A 17,158-nucleotide genomic window follows, 5' to 3' on the forward strand; every position below is an offset into this window, starting at 1 on the left:
CACACACACACACACACACACACACACACACACACACACACACACACCTGCAGAGATGGTAAAGGCACAGGAAGCATTGTATGGCAGAGAAAACCGGAGAGTAAGAGGCTGCGGTGACCCGATTTCTTCTCCAGGAGCAAACACAAGGTGCAAACACGTAAGACTGCCTGGAACACCACACCTGAGCAGAGTGGAAACATGCTCGCCCAGAATTACGGACGTCTCAGGGCACCTCGGAGAGGGAGCCATGAAGAAGGGCTCACACCAGCCAGGCTGCCTTCCAGCACATCAGGGCAGTTCTGGAGTACTCTCCCCTCCAGGGCTTTCTGTTTGGTCCCAAGTCCACTTCCTACCCTGCCTTCTTGCCCCGTCCACAGCTGCACACTCTAGGGACCCGACCTTTCCCTGCTCCAGCAACTGTCTGCTCATGTTGTCTCTTCACTGTGTCAGCCTCAAGCTGGTTTGAGCCAAAGGGCTCACTAGCTGCTTAATTCCATGTCATTCTGCGTCTCCATCGTCTTTCTGGAAGAGCTCTCTCACAGTGTGCCTCCTGCTTACTGCTCCTGACTCTGTCTCCACCCCACTCCTGTGTGACCCTGAAGACGTGCCGAGGGGCACCCGCACACACACTCTGCAGGGCAATCTCCTCGGGGGCCCAGGAGAAACCTCGCACCGTGATTTCCCTCTAGTGCCCAGCACCCCTCTGCAACAGGTCCACCGAGGCTTTGACTAAGCAATGAAGATTCTCTTGCCGGGATTCCTGACTCTGCCTAAACAGCCCTAAGCTGGGCCTTATCTGGAGAGAAGGGGCGGCAGGAGCTGCCCCACCCTGTCCCACACTGGTTTACATAACTCTTCAGCGGCAACCTCCTCCAGCTGGGCTGGGCATGGTTACAGAATGTTCACATGCCCACGGCAGCTGCACTGTCCCCTCCTGTCAGAGAGCTAAGTGTATCCCAAGATTGTTCCTGGGAGACAGACGGAGTCCACTTCAAAGGCAGCTCTGTCCCGGCACGCAGCTCGTGAGGCGGGCACGGGAACATTCCCAGCGTAGTTCCCAATCTTTCAGACACATGTTCTCCCCGTAAGACACCCCAAAGGCCTCTGGGAAATAGTCTGTTTCTATCGGCCTCTTCAGTCTCAACAGTAAAGAACTCTAGGTCTCACCCTGAAAACACTCTCTCCTCACCAGTCTCACTTCATGAGCCTCACCAAGCTGGGAATGCGGGATGGGGTGCATGCATCTGCTGGGAGAGGCTTCTGGGCCTCAGGAACACGGCAAGAACAGCCAGGAGGAAGCCCGAACAGACCACCCTCCCCCAGAACCCCACAGCAGCTTCTTCCCAAGTGCTCCCCACCCCCACACCTGCTGCCCTGCTAAGCCTGGTTTTCCCTCTGCCTCTCCAAGGACTCGCAGGAAGTGCCATGGCTCGTCTGAAGTAACTCCAGAGTGAGACAGGCAGATGGGTTCCAAATGTTTCCAAACACATGTCATTTCTAGGAACTGTCCCTCCCTCAGCCCTGCTCTGCTGGGCCTCCACCCTCAGGTTTAACTATTGGGGACCTGTCCTCTGGGACCTGGGCTCCTTGGAGCCTGCCACAGTCACTATCGTTAGAAATACTCCTGGCACAGTGCTCAGGGATGGGGTGGCCCTGGCCCAGATCCTGGTCCCAGAAGCCCACACACGGGAAGCTGGGGTGGGCCACAGCCAGGCCGGCCAGGACCGAGCTCTGTGAGTGTGACATCACGACAGACTTACCTCATCCCACTCCGAGGCAAAGGAAGGCGACTTCTCGAGCCTTTTCTTCCCGAGGCTGCAGTTGGACAGGGACTCGCTGCGACTCCCCATCGTGGTGTCGTCCGTGGGGGAGCAGGTCAAGAGGTCAGAGTCAGACTTAGACAGACTGCGGCTGAGCTTGAGCTCAGCTTTGGGCTTGCTGGTGGGAGGGGCTCGGCTTCTGGCCCCGCTCCTGTCTTCTTCTTCCTCGGCGGCGGCGGGGTGCAGAGGGAGTGTGTGAGTCAACGCGGCCAAGTGTGCTCTGCTGGCCGGGGCGGGTAGGCCTGCCGGCAAGCCCACTCTCTCGCTTTGGTCCAGGGCGCCCGGCTGCGGAGTTCCAGCGCCTTGCACGGCCAGCTCCTCTAGCTGCATGCTGGCCTCGTGGCAGGTGTCCTGCTGGGGGCACTCGGGGTGGTTCTGGCTGGGGGCACTTAGCAGCTGGAACGGGTCCTGCCCCACCTCACACACTGGGGAGGAGCCGTGAAGGAGACCGGAGAACTGCTCCGGGACCTGCCCGTCCTGCCCCTCCGCAGAGTCCTGGCTCCGGCTGCCGCTCTGCCTGTGGTCTTGAAGTGGACAAAGAGAAATGAAAAATTAAACGTGGCAAACCCAACAGAGGTCCTATGCGGCGCGTGATGGCAGAGCCGAGTTCCCAACAGAGAGGAAGAAAGGGGTTATGCAGGCTGAGGGGAGGGAGAGGAGACGAGAGAGGAAGGAGGGAAACAGTTTCATATTGTTCATGTTCAGTTTGTGCCCAAAGTTAGAGCATTTATGAAATTCCAAACACTGGCCTGCTTACTGCTGTCTGGCAGCCGCCCTCTTGTTAGATCTCTGTTAACATTAACAGCCAGACCTTGCTATATAAGGCGAGAAGTGCTAAGTACGGACAGAAAGGACACACGTAAGGACAGAGTAAGGACAGAACGAGGGACAGTGAGAGTGAGCCAGCAAGAGTGACTCCAGGGACTGTGGATACATTTCCAGAAAGGCCACAGTGTTATTCAGAAGCGCCCGCCCTCCCTTCCTCTGGCAGGCAGCTCCGAGGGGAAAAGAGAGGTCATGATCGCAACCTGCAACTTCTGGAATTCCTTAACTGAGAGTGCAAAACAGAACAGCGGGGAAGTGACTGTTTCCTTTCTCCTCAGGCCACTCAGATCCACATCCACGCCTCAGTCCATCCTTCCTCGGGAACAGGCTTTTCCCTTTTCTTTTTTCTTTTTCTTTTTTTTTTTTTTGAGAATGTGTGCGCCTCACTCCTGCCAAGGCCTCCCAGCTGCTCTTATTTGTTTAAGTTTAACCTTAGCTGATCCACTGGAAAAGGAAACGGTCTAGTGTGTCAGGCCGGGAGACAGCTGCTGTTCCCTGGAGGCCTCCCTTACACCCTGGAAATCTGAGACTGCTAGATCCTGGGGCCAACTTCTACCACACTCTCCAAAACTCCTGCTCTGAAGTAGCGGAAATAATCGGCCTAGTCCGTATCTCACAGCAGTGCCGTCCTGGGACACCCTGTGGGAACTCAGGCCTGGATTTTCACCTGTGCTGTCAGCACAGGCGACAGCATACCCACAGTCGGCCACTCCCAAAGCTAACGTTCAGGTGCATTCTCTCTGCGTAGCACCTATTCTCCATGTACGGAGCCAAACAATTCCCCGGTGCTTCCCAAGGGCCCAAGGACTGTTCGTAGGCTGGGGCACCACAGAACCGAGTGTGGTTCTCTGTTTCCACAGGTGAGCTGTCTGTGGTCCCCGGTGTGGCTGGCTCTGCCCAAGGCAGCTGGGCAAATGTCCATCTGGGAAGAGGAGCTGGCTGTTTCTCTCCCGCTGGGTGGCCTTAGTTGTGGTGACAGATCCTCTTGCTGAGCCTCTGCATCTAACACTGCATGTGACAACAGTGATGAGAATCCCAGTCCCCACGTGCGGTGATGGCACCTGTCCCTTGGGCGTCACACAGTGCTGCCTGGTGTTCTTTTGCCGCAGAGTGCACCCCCACCCCCGGCTCCTTGTGCTCATACACTGGCAGCTGCTCAGCCCTTAGGGGGGCCTGTACACGACATAGTGGGCTGGTGGGGAGAAGGGGTGCAGACAACACAGACCTGAGGTGCTAAAACAGCTCCCCAGAGAGACGTCAGGTCTCATAGTGCTGCTGCTTCTGAGAAGGCCCCTGTGGACCAACAACCAGCATGCTTCGGGGGCCGGGCACCACTCAGTTCTGGGCAAGCCTGCAGGGTGGAGGAGGGGCAGCCGGCTCACTCACTATGGCTCTGATTACTCACCCACGGAAGCCAGAAGTATGGACTTCAGGGCCTCCGATCTTTACATCTGAGCACTCTGGGACTTTTATACTGTCAGGTCCCTGTCCTGAGCAATGCACAAGGTATGAACAATTTGAATGAGTTCTCCAGAAAAAAAGTGAGAGAGCGAGTTCCATTCAGCATAACTGTGGCCTGAGGAAGCTGTGACTTTACCGCTGCAAACGGCCACTACAGCAGCAGGTTATCAGAACAAAGCTGCTTGGTCATTCTATATGTTGAGGCCACAGAGAAGGCCACCCACGACCCTCCATCGGAGGCTCAGGCCAGCAGGGCTTTCCTCAGAGAGGCTCATGGCAGCAGATTCTCCGACTGTCCGAAGCTCCTGCCCAAGTGGCGCTGTCCCTGTTGGCATTCAGGAAGGGACCTGGGTTGCATCAGCTTCCAGGATCTTCATTAACCATTTGTGGGTGGCGAAGAAGCGACAGAAGGAAAACTCTGCCCAGAACTGGGGACTGCCTGGCTCATCCTAACTGGGCCTCAAAAGCCAAGCAAGAGAATGTTCTGGCTGCCAGTGGGGTTGACAATGGAGGCCTTCAAACAGCCTCATTCATGCCAGCCATCAATGAAGAATGGGGGGGAGATGCCAAGGGCTCAATACCAGAGAGATGCCAGGGGAAGGCTGTGGGTAGAGAGAAGGGGTTGGTGCTTGTACAGGACGGAGATCTGTTGGGGGAAGGGCCTCTGTGAGTCACGGAAAGTATACCCTGCAAACAGCCAGTTACGTATCTTCCCCAGGACAGACCTCTGCACCTGAAGAGTTCACTCAGGCACAGGAACATTATTACCGTGTCTGTCTGACCCTCTCCCGCCTATTTGTGGATAAGGTCTTGCTAGGTAGCCCTGGCTAGCTTAGAACTCCATAGTCCAGACTGGCTTCAAACTTGCTGTCCTGCTGCTAAGTGCTGAGACTAGAACCGTCGTCAGTCCGAGACGATGGCTACAATCGGGATCTCATTAAGCTGGTGTGTTGCCTGTCCCTTAAACTGTACCTAACCAAAGCACGGCGGCTTACGTGACTTTTCTATTGCCGGAATAAAACAAAACACACCATGACTGAAGTAACTAAAAGAAGCAGCCGAGGGCTCACAGCCTGAGCCACGAGCACTGAGAAGACAGAGTGAACTGGAGACCATGGTGGGAATGCTAAACTTTCAAAGCTAACCCCGAGTGCCACACCTCCCCCAACAAAGCCATCCCTACTAAGCTCCCCAAATTGTGCCACCAATTGGGACCAAGCACTCAACGTCGAAGGCTATGGAGAACATCTCATTTAAACCACCACATGGCTCAAGTCTATAATTCAATTCAGGATTCTGAGACAGGAGGACTGCTCTGAACTCAAGGCCAGTCAGGATACATAACGAGTCTGTCTCAGAAAAGAATCAAGAAAGGAACATATTTAAGATATCCCTGCACAAAAGAATAGATGGAAAATAACTACTCAGTGCCCAGCTTGTGCCCCAGATCCTGCTGCATACCCAGGTGCCATGAGTTTGCTGCCATTCTTCTCCACCTTCCAAATGCTGGGGTGACTTGAGCGTGTGCCGCCATGCCTGGTTCCTGATGGTTTCCTCCTGTTCATGCGGCTTATTACCAATGTGATAGAGAATCATAAAAGAACTCCTACACCAGTTATGTGTTATCTTTGTGTATTATTACCACAGCTTTACAGACTTCTGAGAGAATTAAGCTGTGCATGGGAAGTGCTTAGATCCATGCCCGGGAGATGCTGACACTATCTGCCACCACAGCTCCAGAGACTGCTTACAGGTGAGACCACTCCTGACCCCCACAAAGATCAGCAAAGATGCCACACATGAAACACCTCCAAAAAGGAAAAGTCCTTGTGACCATCTGTTGTCTTCCTCATTCTCAGATCCCGACAATGGAGGAAGAAGCGGAGATGTAAAAAGAAGGCTGAAGCCTGAAGCTCGGAGGCAATACCAAGGGCCCACCTGCCCTCACTCACTCTCAGGAAGTGTACACGTGTCTGCCTTCACAGGCACGTCCAGGTGATACGAAGATGAAGGAGCCATGCCTGCCTCAGAGCAGGAAGGAAGACAAGTGCAGAAAGGGAATGCAAAGCCCGATGCCCGGGGGCTGGGCTGAGCCCGGAGGCTTCTCGGGATGGTGGGCTCTAGCTAGGCTCGGAAGGAGAGAAGCAGGCATGTCCCGGGAAGCAGACACCCAAATCCCGCCCAGAGCAGTGCCTCCTTCACCAATGGCCCACAGGTAGTCCTTCCAGAGACAGAGGAAGGGCACAGGGAGGCAGCCGCCCCCCCCCCCCCCCCCCACTCTCCCTGCCAGGACAGCAGGCTAATTCCCAGCTCCGCAACTTCTGATACCTCCTCACTCTGGGGCTGGTGCCCCTCCCTTGAGAGCTGTGGAGGCAGGGGTCTCCCGTGCTGTGTATTAACTACCCTGATGCTCTGCAGGGTCTCAAGGAGTCTGGAATAACAACGTTTTATTATTTGCGCATGTCCAGTCAGTCATCTCTGCCCACTCCAACAAGGTGTTTCAACTGAAAACTGCCATGAGGAGCTAGCTTGAGCAGGCCATCACACTGTCCTGCTTTCTGTCCTGAGAACTAGGGCTGAGTGCCCAGTCACGGTGGACAGTGCCCCACACCACGTGTGCCCAGCAGCCCCAGCACAGGGGTGTACTGTTTTTGGAGGGCACATGCTTTCTCCAGGACAAAGGTCCTGACTAGGTGACATGCTCACTACTACAGAGCATGAGCTGAAAGAGTCTGTTCCATTCCAAGGAACCTGAGACAGAACAGCCATGGAGTGGGGACTCAAGAGGTCCAGGCAACAGTCCATCCCAGCGATTTTCCCTTTTTCAGTACAGCTGGGATGCATGAGGAGGGCTGTGAGAGACACTCGGGTGTGAATCTGTGATTACTTCACTGTCTCCGTGGCCCCTCCCAGGTCTGTGATTCATCAGGGTTTCTGACGAAATGATTCTAGTCTCCTGGTTAAACTGGGTCTGGCCCAGTGGACTAGGGCTTAAGTGCTAGCTTGACCACCAATCAGCTCTTCCCCTCCTACCCTGAGGCTGAGTCTTGGGTTACACACATGAGGTGAGCAGGGGAGATGACCCGGCATGGTGCCACTCTCAGCAGGCACTTAGCACAGGGAGCTGCTGCCATCTTTGTCATTCTTGATGGAGAGCCATTCCCAAACTCCTCTGCACAACACCCTATGCAGAGGCTGGTTTGCTTTCCAGACTCTGATGGGGATGGTTTCTTCCAAGTGGTCCTGAAAGCAGGCCAAAAAAAGCCAAATGCTGGAAGTCCAGCAGCTTGAGACTTGGTTCTGGGTACCCATGGGGATGGCCCAACCCTGGGGCTTAAGACTGCCCCACACCTGGTCCTGGTCAGCTCCCCAGTTGCTCCATGCTGTCACTAGCCCTCTGCCCCTCAGATCCCCCTACCCTTCCCATTACTGGCCTTGTCTGGATGAGGTGTCCCTGCTGTGACACCCTCCCGAGCGCTACTTTAACTGCACCCAGCCCTCTCTGCTCCCTTGGCACTTGGCCAGTTCCAATGTTGGGTATTTGTAACCATTTGCTTTCTCTTCTGCAGCTGCTGCCATGCTGAGCCTGTTGAGCCTCAAGAAACAACTCAGAAACTCCTTCGAAGATTCATCCCACCCTTTGGCTCCCTGGGCGTCCTCAGTAGGCTCTGCTCCCACGGCTTCCCTTTAGGAAGCTCTGTTCTCTTTGTCCGTGGTGCCTTAGAATTCCCAACGACCACTGGCACGGCTAAAGATTCAAGAACCAATGACTTTGAAGGCCACAACCAAACAGGGGTGAGCAAGAGCCCAAACGCCAGGCCCTGCAACTGGCCTGGCCATCTTAATTCTTTCCTGAAAACGATGTTGTTTCCATCACAGCAACTGTCTCTTCTATTCTTCCAAGCCATGCCCTTTACCCACAGCTCCTTCTGGAGGACGTGGCACGGTCCCCCGAGAAGACTGCAGCAAAAGCTGTAACTGCTCCACTCTGTCCCATGACGAAGGAAATCCAGAGACTTTCACTTCTCCCCACATGTCTCAGAGAGGCACTGGCCCCATTAGGGTTTGCCAGTGGCCATCCAATCACCCAACACTTTCCCTAGTCTTTGTGTAGACACTGTTAATGGTGTCCCTGTGCTCATTTTTCTCTCTTCTTTGGCCTGGAATTTCTAGGCATCTGGGATAAAGGCTGCAGCTGCTGCTTAGGGCAGCTTCTGCCTGCTGTCCAGGCAGCTCTGAAACTTGTGGCTCCCCTGTGGTGGCTCCCCACAGCCAGCTTTTAAGGCTGTTCTTTTCAAATGTGCCACCTCCTCAGCATACCTCACCACTAAGGAGGTGCCCTCAGCTTTGGGGGACTATCTTTAAAATGCTTTCTCCTTCCCATGCTAATAGCTTGAAAGTGAACAGCCACCTGGGCTGTGAATAACAGGAAGCAACAGGTCCCCCAAAACGAACTCCCACCCAGCCCTGTGTTCATTTCTGCAGCATTTTTCAGCTCCCCGAATCTTCCCAGGTCCTCCCTCTCGGGCTGAGCTTATGATCTTGGTGTCTCTCCTAATCGTCAGGCCCCTGTTTCCGGGTGTTCTGGGTATAGCCACACATTTCCTCCTAGAACACAGAACACTCAACTGAGACTTAGCATCCTTCCTCAACCATGGCCTTCCCAATTCCCCATTTGCACTGGCTACACACTACTTCCTGAGCCAGGCTGGAAGCCTCAGAATCACCCTCAGCACCTGCCCCTTGCTCGATCACACCTGGCAGCACCTCCTGTCACCCCACCCCTTCCTCGTCCCTAACTTGCTCCCGTCCCTTCAGGACAGGTAATAGTTACCATGAGACTCATGAAGATTCCTGGCTGTAAGATATTCCTGCCTCCAGCCTTTCCCAAGCTAAGGCTCCCCAGCCCTCCCCTTTGAAAGTGTGGCTTCCATGCTGCCACCCCACTCTGAAGATTTCAACAATGCCACTGTGTCTCTGGAGTAAAGACTGACATTTGAGATCAGCACTCAGCGACAAGTTCTCTTTGTTCCAGCCACACTGGAGTCTGGCCATGCTCCGGGCGGGTCTCCACCTCCTCCCTCCACCCACTCTTGGGTGCCACACCCCTGCCTGAACCTCTGCTCACCGCCCTTCCCAGGCCTGCCAATCAAGTTGAATTCTCTATTTCAGGGCCTGGCTCAGGCACTCTCTTCATAGAGCTAGCTCTGATCTCTTAGTGAGCATAATTTGTTTCACTTTTGAACATCAAATTGCTTAAAAAAAAAAAAAAACAAACAACAAACCATTTCTATGTGAATTTAACATACCCTGCCCCCTTTCACCTTTCATCTATTTTCTGTATTTATCACACATGTCCATATATATAAAGAGCTGTCAAAACATTTTGTGGAAGAAGATACAGGCCCGACACTCACGAGGCTCACGGGGTCAGGGAGAGTGAGCTGTTCTAAATCCCAGCAGCAGGAGGAGGGAGGCAGCTGCAGGCCTGGCTTTGTCAGGAGCCTCAGTCAGAGGTAGGGAAAAACTGCTGCCTGTGAGAGTCATGGCGAAGCTGCTGGTTTACAAACGCAGGCATGCAGGCTTTTGCCGTGAAAAGCCAGCCTGGACCTTCAGGTAGACAGGGATTGAACATGGACTGAACGTGGGCACTATTTTCTCTCTGAACTCCAGCTAGACCAGCAGCAGCGGCGTTATGCCGTGCACAGGAGACCAGGCTCCTAGAGGTCACCCAGGCCACAGGAGCAGAGGCGAACTGCAGGGAGCAGGTCGCTCCCCTCGGAGCAGAGTCTTCTTGCTCCAGCATGGCTCTCAGGAACACCCCCTCGGCCGCGTGTGGAGAGCCTGAACACCTGGCAGCATTACCCTGTGTGGCGTTCACAGGCCCCGCTGCCCTCGGCCCCGCCAGCGCTGCTCAGCGCTGCTCAGAGGGCTGAGGACATGGTGACTACCACAGCTCCTGGCTGCTCTCCTATGTGCTGTGGAACCTGGAACCTGGAACCCTGTCACTGCGATTCTGAGGGGTCCGGTGCACAGAATCAGACACTGCTTCGGAAGCACAGCGAGCAGACAGAAACGGCTCTGTCACGCTGGCCCCAAGTTTAGACAATCTGAACCGCAGAGGACCCCCTACTTGCCTAAAACAATCATAATGCCCTGTGGGCCTGGTACCTTTCCGGGCGCATGCATTTTCTGCCTCATGAATCTGCAAAAGCTTTCTCCTGTGGCTGGGTTTTTCCATCTCTGTGGGCATGAACAACATTTCTGCTGAAAGTCTCTCGTGCTGTGGTAGGCTCAGCACTCTTGTTCTCCGAGACTGAGGGCCAGTTTTAGACAAGTAGGGACCCTCTGTGATTCAAAGGGTCAAACACAGGGCCAGTGTGACTGAGCCGTTTCTGTCTGCACGCTGTGCTTCCCCGAAAGTGTCTGACTCTGGAACTCCAAACTTCCCCAACAATTCTGCAGGCACACGTGTGTGCACACACACAGGGGTGGTGGCACTTAGCTGCTTCTCACACATGGTTTCTTAGCACTTTTTCTAATCACTGACTGTCAGGCTACTTACAAGTTCCTGACCTCCCTCTCACAGAGCTCTGTGGTTAAGTGTATGGCTTTCTTTCCCTGCTTCTGCAAGAAGGCTGGTGCACCTCCTGTTCCCCAGTGCACTACAGGCTGAGGCAGGGCCAAGCTCCCCCTCGTCAACACTGACAAACTTTACCTGTGGAAACAGATCGGTTAGCTCAGAAAAGCTGCAGATGCTAGTGACGCCAATGACGCCAATGACGCCAATGGAGAAGGAAGGAGGACGGGTCGCCACTAAACCTATGGTGGTAGGCTGCTGACTGCCTCACTTCTGGGCCAGCAGGTTCTGCTCACTGACAGGACAGTCAGGGCTTCTGAGAAACCAGCAGGCCCATTTTCATAGCTAATGCCTCACCCTTGTGTGAAAGTTCCAGTGAGCCATGCCAGAGGGCCAGCCTGCGGGCAGGGTGCCACACACTATGGTTCAATTAAACACGCTGCCCACAGCACTCACTCTCAGCAGCCGGACAGGGCAGTGCAGCAGGAAGCAAGGGGCCGGCATGAGAGTGTAAGCGAGTGTAAGCCCTCCTTCCAAGCTCCCAGGAGCTGGGAAACTCCTGAGCTGGGGAGAAAAGGACATCTGGCAGCCAGGAGACAGCCCTCTGTCTTCCTTCCCTTTACTTGAAAGGCTGAGCTGGCTAGCGTGGCCATCACATGAGGCCCCTGAAAGAACACTCTGTCTTCAAATGCATTGCCCTTTTTCCACAGAGGTAATATCCATGATTTTTTTTTTTTTGTTGAGACAGGGTTTCTCTGTATAGCCCTGGCTGTCCTGGACTTTGTAGACCAGGCTGGCCTTGAACTCACATAGATCCACCTGCCCCTGCCTCTGCCATGCCTACCTAATTCCCATGGTCTTTTTAGAAAAGGGCTCCCTGTAGTCTCACCTAGCCTTCAATTCTGGAGCTCACAGTAGTCCCCCTGCCTCAGTGTCCAGAGTACTGGGATTAGAGGCGTGAACAGCTTTGCTTGGCTCATGTGGTTTCAGCTCCAGAGCAGGCCCTGAACCAGGCCTTCTCTAGGTTAAGAAGGAACTCACAGGGCTTACCCGGACAAGACAATAGAGCTTCCCGAACTGCAGGCTCAGCACCAACCCACACACACCAGTGCGATCAGGGACGGAAATCAATGCTCTGAGTGTGAACAGCGAGACTAAAGAGTCAGAATACTCAAGACACTTCTGGAGGAACAGTGACATTGCAAAGACAATTCAACGACAAGGTGCCGGCACAGCGGGATCTGCACACTTAAAAGTCACCTCAAAATGGAACATGTCCTTAAGTACAGAACCTACCGCTGGAAAATGTCTAGAAGGAGGAACAGAAAAACCCACCGTGGGGCTGGAGATGGCTCAGCTGGAACATGCCTGCTGCGTGAGGCTGAGGTAGAGTCCTGAGCACCCACCAAGTGCGCTGTGTGCGGCTACAGCACCAGCTGGGGGAGGAGCACGGCCAGGGGCGCCCCAAAGGTTCGCTGGCAGCCAGCCTAGTTCAAACACAAGACAGGTCCTGCATGGTGGTGCAGGCTTTAGTCAGAGACAGGGATCTCTGTGTGCTCAAGGCCAACCTGATCTACACAGTGAGACCCTGTCTTAAAAGTAAGTAAATAAATTAGAAAACAACTGAGGAAGACACTTGACAGCAAACTCCAGACTTTGCAACCAACCCACACACACATGGACATGCAAGACAGGTACCCCCCACCCATCCATACACACACACACACACACACACACACACACACACACACACACCCCATACCCATCCATATACACACACCCCCCCACATACTCCATCCGTACACATCCACACACACACATACATCCATACCCACATACACCCACACACCCCATCCATACACATACACACACACACACACACATACACACACCCCATACCCATCGAAATACACACATACACCCCCCCAACACCCCCCATCCACACACACCCACCCACATACCCCATCCATACACCCCATCCACACACACACACTACACACACATACACAGCACGCACCCATTCACAAAATACCCCAAATACCCATACACACCCATACAAGCCCCATGCCCCCCCCACATACCAAAAAAAACATGGCTTATGACATGATGACAAATTGACATAAGGAAAAATTGAACTTCTCCAAAATTTAAGATCTCAAAAGCTACTGTAAAGATGGCCATAAATTAAGAGAAAAGCACATTCAACAAAAAAAGTTGTCAGCACAGGTCTAACTAGAACTTGCAAGGTTGAGGCAGGGGAACCACTGAGAGTCCAAGGCCAACTTGGGCTATAACAGTAAGATCCTGTCTCAAGATCTTAGAAACAAAAACAAAATGTTCAAAACAATAAAAAACACACTAATTTTAACAGGCCGGGTGTGGTGGCCCACATATGTAATCACAGTGCTCCTGCTGAGACAGGAGGCCTGCCATGAGTTTGAGGTCAGCCTGGGCTACACCTTGTCTCAAAAAGACAAAGAAGAACTTGGGTCAAAAGCACACCTAATCTCACAGCTCAGAAACGGAGAGAGACGCCCTCTTTTGGAATGAGCAGCAGCGTGTGGCAGACGCTCGGCCGGGAAAGGCACAGCTCTGCTAGGATGGCGGAGGCCCAGAGGCCCGGGGGGCCAGCACCCTCCCTGCACGGGGCCCGGGATGCTGCGGCACTCGGCACAGTGGCTGAGCGGCCGAGAAGAGCGCTCTGCCGAGACCCAGAACCTTTGTCCTAAGTGGATGTGTTTCCCCGGTGAACGAGGACCTGTGTGTCTACACGGAAAGCTGTACGGAAACATACAGCAGTTTTACCTGCAACTGTCAGAAACCGCAACTGACTGACCATCCCGGGAGGGGAACGGACAGACCTCGGCACACCTCTATATAGGAGCAACGGCAGACAATGCAGCACCGACGGCTCTCAAACGCCCTGGGCAAAGCCGGAGGTGCACACTGAAGCACCCCACTCACAGAGCATTCTGGGGAAGGCAGTCACTGCGCAGACCTCAGAGGCACTGTCGCCAGGGCAGCCGCAAGGGGACACAGAGGGATGGAGGAAACTGCGCGGTGCTCAGTCAGCTCCCCGTTTTGGTCACTGTGGGCAGTTACCTGGTCCTTCTGCAGAAGCTCAGCCTGTATGACACCGGCGGACTTTACTGCGTTGAACTCTAGTAACCTCTAGGTCTCCAAATGGAAACCACACGACTCAAAATAACCACTGAGAATATGTGCAAAACCCTCCTCTGTGCCCAGGGGAGACCTCTGAGCAGGGCAGGCGGCGGCGGCGGCATATGTGGCCGAGGTAAGAGAGCGGACTTGAAGAAAGAGCACCTTTCCGAGCACTTGGGGACTGCGAGCTGACGGAAGACAGGACACCAGGCGTGCACGGTGGAGGGACTCGTGGCCCGTGGGGATCTAGGGCGGGTGAGGCCCCTCGGACACGTGGCCCACACTCAGCTTGCTGCCCGCGCTGCCTCCGCAGGGCTGGAATACATCCGGAAGGATGCTGCCCATACAACACACGCTGGCCCAGTGACCACCTACTGCACTAAGGTCACTGTCGTGACCTGACAAAGAGCACATGGTCCCGAGGTCAGGACTCGAACAACCAAGTGTGTTAGGCCAGCGCAGCAGGCTCCAATCAGACTCCACGGCGCCCAGCCTCCACAGTGCGGCTTCCTGTCCCTCTCCCACAGCTGTCACCCGGGTCCCTAACCTGCCCTGCTGCACATGTGCAAGGCTTGTGCCCCATCCATCTAAGGCAAGAATGACCACAAGGCTCTCTTCCCCTGAGACCTGAGACCCCACCATGCCCCCGACCCACCATCCTATCCTGTGCTGTGGGAGTGAGGCAGGCATACCTTTAGTCCTTCCGTCCGTGCTCCCCAGCTTCTTGGTCTCTGCTGTAAGCAGCAGCTCGTATGGGTGCTCCTCCTCTTCGGGGGGTGCGCTGCTCTGAATCCTGGGTCTCACAGCCAGGCCCTACAAGACAGGAACACCCAGAACCCGTTGGGCACGGGCAGCATGCAACAAAGCTCTAGTCCCCACTATGTTGCACAAAGGAGGCAAGGGAAGGAGTCAGGCCCTGTGGGTTCACAGTCGCCTTTCTGGTTCTTCGCCTGCTCTGGCTCATCCCCCAGTGGGGATTCTGGATGCTTGATGCCCAGCGCAGCAAGGGTGGGAAATAGGACATGAAAGAGGTGGGCCATGCTGGGTGGGCGGTCCCTAGGCTCGCCACTCTTAACAAATCCACTCCTGAGTTGTAGCTTATGTGGCACCACAGGAAAGGGTTGTTACCCTGTGAGCCTGGCACCTCCTTAGTCACTGCCCAGTGCACTGCCCTCTGCCACACCCTTGCCATGCTGTGACAGCAGCTCAAACTCCCCTCACCAAAAGCTAATGAATGGATAGAACTGCTTCATTTGTGGCATTCCAAACTGTGCGCCAAATAAAACTCTTTTCTTTATAAAGTACCCAGATTCAGGTGTTTTGCCATAGCAAGAGAAAAACCTAAAATAATTCCTGTATATGAAATCTTCAGAGTCTGACCAACTAAACCATTCCCTCTGTTTTGTTTTTTTTTTTTTTTGCCCCATTTTTAATCCTTCAAAAAAGAGAAAAAAAGTCTAAGCCTCTCTTAACTTCCCTCCCCTTTCCTCCTTCTAGTGTTTTCTGTGGAGAACACTTTTCTAGTACCTGTTACTTAAGCTGCACTGTAACTTGTCCTCTTTCTCCATGCTGCTTCTCTGATATGCACATATCCTACCCAAAAGGCCAGTGTCCACCTCAACGGAAAACAAAATGCTCCTGCTGCTCAACACTTCACAGGTACTGAAAACAAACTGGCCTGTCCCCATCCTCCTTGCTCTGTTCCTGGCTAGCCTGAAACTTGCTGTGTAGACCAGGCTGGTCAAACTTGCAGATCCTCCTGTTTCTGCCTCCCAAGGGCTAGGATTAAAGGCGTGTGCCATGACAGTCAGCTTGTAACTATCTTCTTCAAGGCTCCCAGGAGCTGTGGGGATGGATCCCCCATAAAGCTAGCTTCCTACCACACGAGTAAGTAACTGCAGATTGCCACTAACAGTCTTGAGAATCAGCAGCTGGCAGGAGTTTCTGGGGGCAAACAGCAGCTCTGTCTACTGAGAAGGTCAAGCAGGGAAGTGCCTCCCACACAGGAACCACACCTACAGGGCTTCAGTTAGGCAGCGGCCAGCCATGGCACTGGAGCCAAGATGGTGGAAGCACAGGATCCTGGTTCTGATAACTCTAGTCATCTGCCCTGATGCCAACGTGTTTTAAAGGCAAGTTACAAATAATCACACGACAGCAATCAAGCCGGAGCCCAGAACTTGCAGGGCTGTTTGAGGTGATAGGTGCAGCCTGGGAGCGAAGCGTGGGTGCTGGCACCCACACAGAGCAGCGGGCCCCACTAGCAGAGCTCCTCTGAGCACAGACGCCTTTCCCTGCTCTCCGGGAAAGCACCGGAGTCCTCCTCTGTGGGGACAGCTCTCCCTCTGTGAGAGAGGACTGCGCTCCCAGTCTCAGGCTGTTTGTTAGCTAGGCTGCCACTCTGATGGCAGAACAATGGTCTCCCTCTAAAACTCTGCAGAGCACAGCGGGCACCCCCACGGCGCAAGCCATCTGGATGCTAAAGACTCCTTTATTCTGGGAGCCCTGGGCATCATTTATTCCAGGTCTGTTTTCATAGGAACACAATTAAGGGAACAAAGAGGGACCATTAAGCAGTTCACACCAAGTCAACTTAATACCACGGGTTTTACTAACAGGAATTTGTGCTCCGCAGGTTTGTGCTCTGCCCTGGTAATTTGATTCCCTCCCTGTTGGCCTCAGCAAGAGTTCTCACCCAGGCCCAGACATGCTCACCTGAAAGGGAACTGACAGCCCGGATACCTGCCTACAATCCAGGGCAGGACGGCAGACTTCCAGTGGCGAATGAGTCCATCAGGTAGGACAAATGTGAGCAGAGACCCATCACCCACTGCAGCTGGGACACCAGTCACAGCCAGAGTACCTGGTTCTGGCCCCATCACCTGTAAACTCAGGAAGGGCCAGGGACCTTGTCCTTGGCTACTCAATGTCTGCAGCAGAGCTATGGCTTGACAGATTCTAATCCAGACTGGCCTCATTTTCCCTCCATCCAAGCTGGACTGCCTTCCCTTTTCAGACACCTAGTAAGTGCTCCTCCTTGGATCTAGACAGTAATCTAGGGTGCTCATTTCCTCTTGTTCTGGACCCCACCAAGGGGATTAAAACCTTCACAGGCAGCAATACGCCATCCCTGCCCCCACAGAAGCAGCAGCCTGTGTCACAGAGACTGTGGCAACAACTGGTTTTCAGCAGAAGGGATTCTGCTTTTTACTGGCAACTCCTAAATCTTCTTCCCCTTCCTCAAAGCTGAAGGCGTGCAGCACTGCTTGGGAAGAGAAGAATCTCGAATAGCCATCGCCCAACTGTGGCT

At 54.0% G+C, this 17,158-nt stretch overlaps 1 protein-coding gene across 13 annotated transcripts in view; it reads right to left on the reverse strand.

Annotated features, from left to right (window-relative positions):
* Anks1a (ankyrin repeat and sterile alpha motif domain containing 1A) overlaps nucleotides 1-17,158 on the reverse strand; it is a 152,839-nt gene that overhangs the window by 54,949 nt on the left and 80,732 nt on the right. For all 13 annotated transcript variants that reach the window (XM_055606990.1, XM_055606986.1, XM_055606995.1 and 10 more), the window contains 2 exons: nucleotides 14,541-14,661; nucleotides 1,761-2,344 (listed from right to left, as the gene is read on the reverse strand). In XM_055606990.1, coding sequence (XP_055462965.1) covers nucleotides 1,761-2,344; nucleotides 14,541-14,661 — 705 coding nt within the window. The remainder of the gene's footprint in view (nucleotides 1-1,760; nucleotides 2,345-14,540; nucleotides 14,662-17,158) is intronic.

The sequence above is a fragment of the Psammomys obesus genome, unplaced genomic scaffold, assembly GCF_907164565.1.
Source record: "Psammomys obesus unplaced genomic scaffold, mPsaObe1.curated_primary_1811, whole genome shotgun sequence".
In the NCBI taxonomy this organism is placed as follows: Eukaryota; Metazoa; Chordata; class Mammalia; order Rodentia; family Muridae; genus Psammomys; species Psammomys obesus.